This window comes from Benincasa hispida, chromosome 7, assembly GCF_027475165.1.
Source record: "Benincasa hispida cultivar pf3 chromosome 7, pf3_genome.v1.1, whole genome shotgun sequence".
In the NCBI taxonomy this organism is placed as follows: Eukaryota; Viridiplantae; Streptophyta; class Magnoliopsida; order Cucurbitales; family Cucurbitaceae; genus Benincasa; species Benincasa hispida.
This window is the reverse complement of record NC_143484.1, coordinates 61,412,925-61,415,983: the sequence shown is the minus strand read 5'-3', so window position 1 is coordinate 61,415,983 and position 3,059 is coordinate 61,412,925. Positions and strand designations below refer to the sequence as shown.

The following is a 3,059-nucleotide window of genomic DNA, read 5'->3' as shown; positions in this document are numbered from 1 at the left end:
GGTTTAGTGATTGGTTCAAAAACTAATTGTTCATTAGAGGATCAGTGGGATTTATGAAACAAGATGTAATCTCGAAAATAAAACAACTTTTTGACCCGGCCGTTATTACGAACCTGTGAATGATTGACTTACTGATTATGGTTATATCAAGTGGACACAATTATATCTATAGTGAAGGGAGTGTGGAGTGACCCGGTAGTTAATGAATGTTGGTTAATTAGGTTAAAGAGTCTAGTAGGTTAATCTTGGATCGTTGAAGCCCATGATCTACAAGTCCATTAGGTCCCCCTACTAGCTCACAAATGGATTGAACCTTAGAATAGCGTGATGAGAGAATTTAAAACATTCAAATTCAAATTAAGGGAATTAGTAATTATATACGATATAATTATGCATTTAATTATCGAATTAAATGAAATCGGAGAATTGAAAAATATTAAATTTGATTTAAATATAAATTACATGAATAGAGATTCATGATTAAGGAATTGGTGTTTTATTAATTTAATATTTGATATTAAATTATTATAATTAATTAACTAAATTGCTTAATTAACTATTAAAAATTAATTTTATTTAAGAATTAATTATTAAATTAATTTTGTATAAAATTAATGAAATTATATATTAATTATTGAATTAGTACATATATGAAATTTTGATTTCAAAATTTAATTAAATTGAATTATGAATTCAATTAAAATTGTGAGAAATTCCACTTAGTGTATTTATTCCACGTTAAACACCATGAAATTCCACTATCTTCTTTAATAGGAGGTGTCATTCTCTTGTGAAGATAGATGGTCGGCTGAAGGAGAACAAAAGGAACTCCAATTTGAGCTAAGATAGATGCATGCAAACTGGTTTTTCTAGATTGAGACGTTGAAGAAGAAGTTTTTCTCTCTCTAGCAGAAATTGGTTCTTCCCCTCTCAAAATTCCTTAAATTCAAGTTCATTTTGATCCCACAATTTAATCTAAGGTCCAAGAGAATAGTAGGAAAAACCAAGTGGTGGATTACAAGCTTTTGGAATCAAGATTGAAGATGAATTCGTAGATTGAAGAAGGTCTTTAAAGGTATACCATTAAACCCTATTTTATGTTATGAACATATTTACTTAAATGCTAAAATTGATGAATTAGTGTGCTTAATGATTCTATTTGCTTTCGTTAATTGCATGAAACTCCAACAAAGTCAAAACCACATTACATTTATTCTGACTATTTTTCTCTCTCCATACCTGTTTGACTCTCGTTTGTCTGTTATAATAATTCTGTGTAACATAGGGAGTACTTCTGGAATAGGTGGATATGTAGAGAATCTTCAGTAACCGAAAATAAAAGGAACATTTGTGTCCCACCTTTCAACAGTAGTAGTAGATTCATCTTAGTCTATTCAAATGGTTATCTTTCAGCACAACATTGTTGGTAGATGTACCTGTAAACTCATAAGATTTTAAATTTTGAGCTTTAGAAAATTCAATCTTTTGCTTTCTTTTCTATTTTGATTGATTATAGTGCCCTTCCTCTTTTAGGAAATCCAAGCACAGTCTTATCACCCGTAGATTTTCCTTATGTCAAAATTTTCTCTAGAGATTCAGTATCAGTATTTAACATTCTGATATTCTTGCATACGAAATCCTTTTCAGCTTTAACATGAGAATGTTTATGCTTTAAATCTGCAATATTCTACATAAGTAGCCATCTCAATTTTTTCTTTTTGCATATCAAGGGCTTTCTGATCATCTTACCATTTGAGAAAAAAGAGCATGATAAGAAGGTTTTGTAAACTCAAGTCCTGCAGTGTCATGGTAAGTTTTTGTATACACATCATATTCAGAAATATTACATGACGAAGTGTTTGAGGAGATATTGCTGACAAATGCTTTAACATCATCCTCGGAGTCATTGCTATCTTCAGATTCAGTAACAACATTAAAACATAGCCTTTGCTTTGTTTCTTCATAAAAATGAGACAATCGGCCTGTATATGACCAATCCACCACACTTTCTACATTTGAAGTTCTTTTCTTTGTAAGAAAAAAAATTACTTGTCTTGTCAGCTTCCTTTTTACTATTATGAGATCTAAATTGATTGGGAATAGATCCTCTAGACTTGTTACTATTGTAAGAGCCAGACTTCTTGCCAAATTGTTTGAGCACATGATTAAACTATTTTGAAAGTAATGCAATCGATTCAGCAAGAGGATCTTCAGAATCTTTATCGTCACTAATAAACTCTTCTTTAACAGTTGATTGAAAAACAATTCACTTATTTTTCTTTTCAGCTTTCCCATCAAGGGACATTTCAAAAGTGAGTAAGAAGCCAAATAATTCAGGTTCTCTCAACTTTATTATGTCTTGAGTTTCCTCAATGATTGTAACTTTCATGTCAAATCTCTTAAGTAGAGATCTCAAAACTTTCCTGACAAGTTTTTCTTTTGAAATCTTCTCTCCAAGAGAAAACGACTCATTTGTAATATCTGGCAACCGAACATTAAATTCAAAAATGGATTCCTCGTCATTCATTCTAAGATGCTCAAACTTTGATGTCACCAATTGCAACCTGGAAATCTTTACTTTAGGCGTTACCTCATGAGCAACAGACAAGATATCCCATGTCTCCATAGCTGAGACACAAGTATTAATAAATCTGTATATGTTATGATCTACACCATTGAATATTACATTCAAGGACGAAAATTTCCCAATGAGGCTTCATCTTCTTCTTCAGACCACTGAGCCTCTGGCTTCAAAATTTCCTTTCCATCCCCAGACTTGATGATAGAATGTGCCCATCCGGATACAACAACCTTCCAAGTTTTGCTATCAATCAATTTTAAGAAGGCATCTATTCAAGCTTTCCAGTATGAATAGTTTGTTCCATCAAGAACAGGTGGACGAGTGGAAGAGCATCCTTCCTTGATTCCATCGATGATCGAAACATCTGAGATAAAGCTGAAGAATCTGAATCCCAAGCAGAAGCATATGATCGCCTTGCAATTTTGTTTTCGATTTTACATAAACAAAGTACGTAAGAGCATACATGATTAGTAGCCCA

At 32.0% G+C, this 3,059-nt stretch overlaps 1 protein-coding gene across 1 annotated transcript; it reads right to left on the bottom strand.

Moving 5' to 3' along the window:
• Window positions 1–2,266: 2,266 nt before the first annotated feature.
• On the bottom strand, window positions 2,267–2,626 carry LOC150035311 (uncharacterized). Its single transcript, XM_090315303.1, has one exon. The coding sequence runs from the start codon at window positions 2,624–2,626 to the stop codon at window positions 2,267–2,269; it is 360 nt and encodes a 119-aa protein (XP_090171429.1).
• Window positions 2,627–3,059: the final 433 nt, after the last annotated feature.

Coding starts and splice junctions, on each gene's coding strand:
- LOC150035311 (XM_090315303.1), bottom strand. CDS start 2,626: ATGGAGACATGGGATATCTTGTCTGTTGCTCATGAGGTAACGCCTAAA.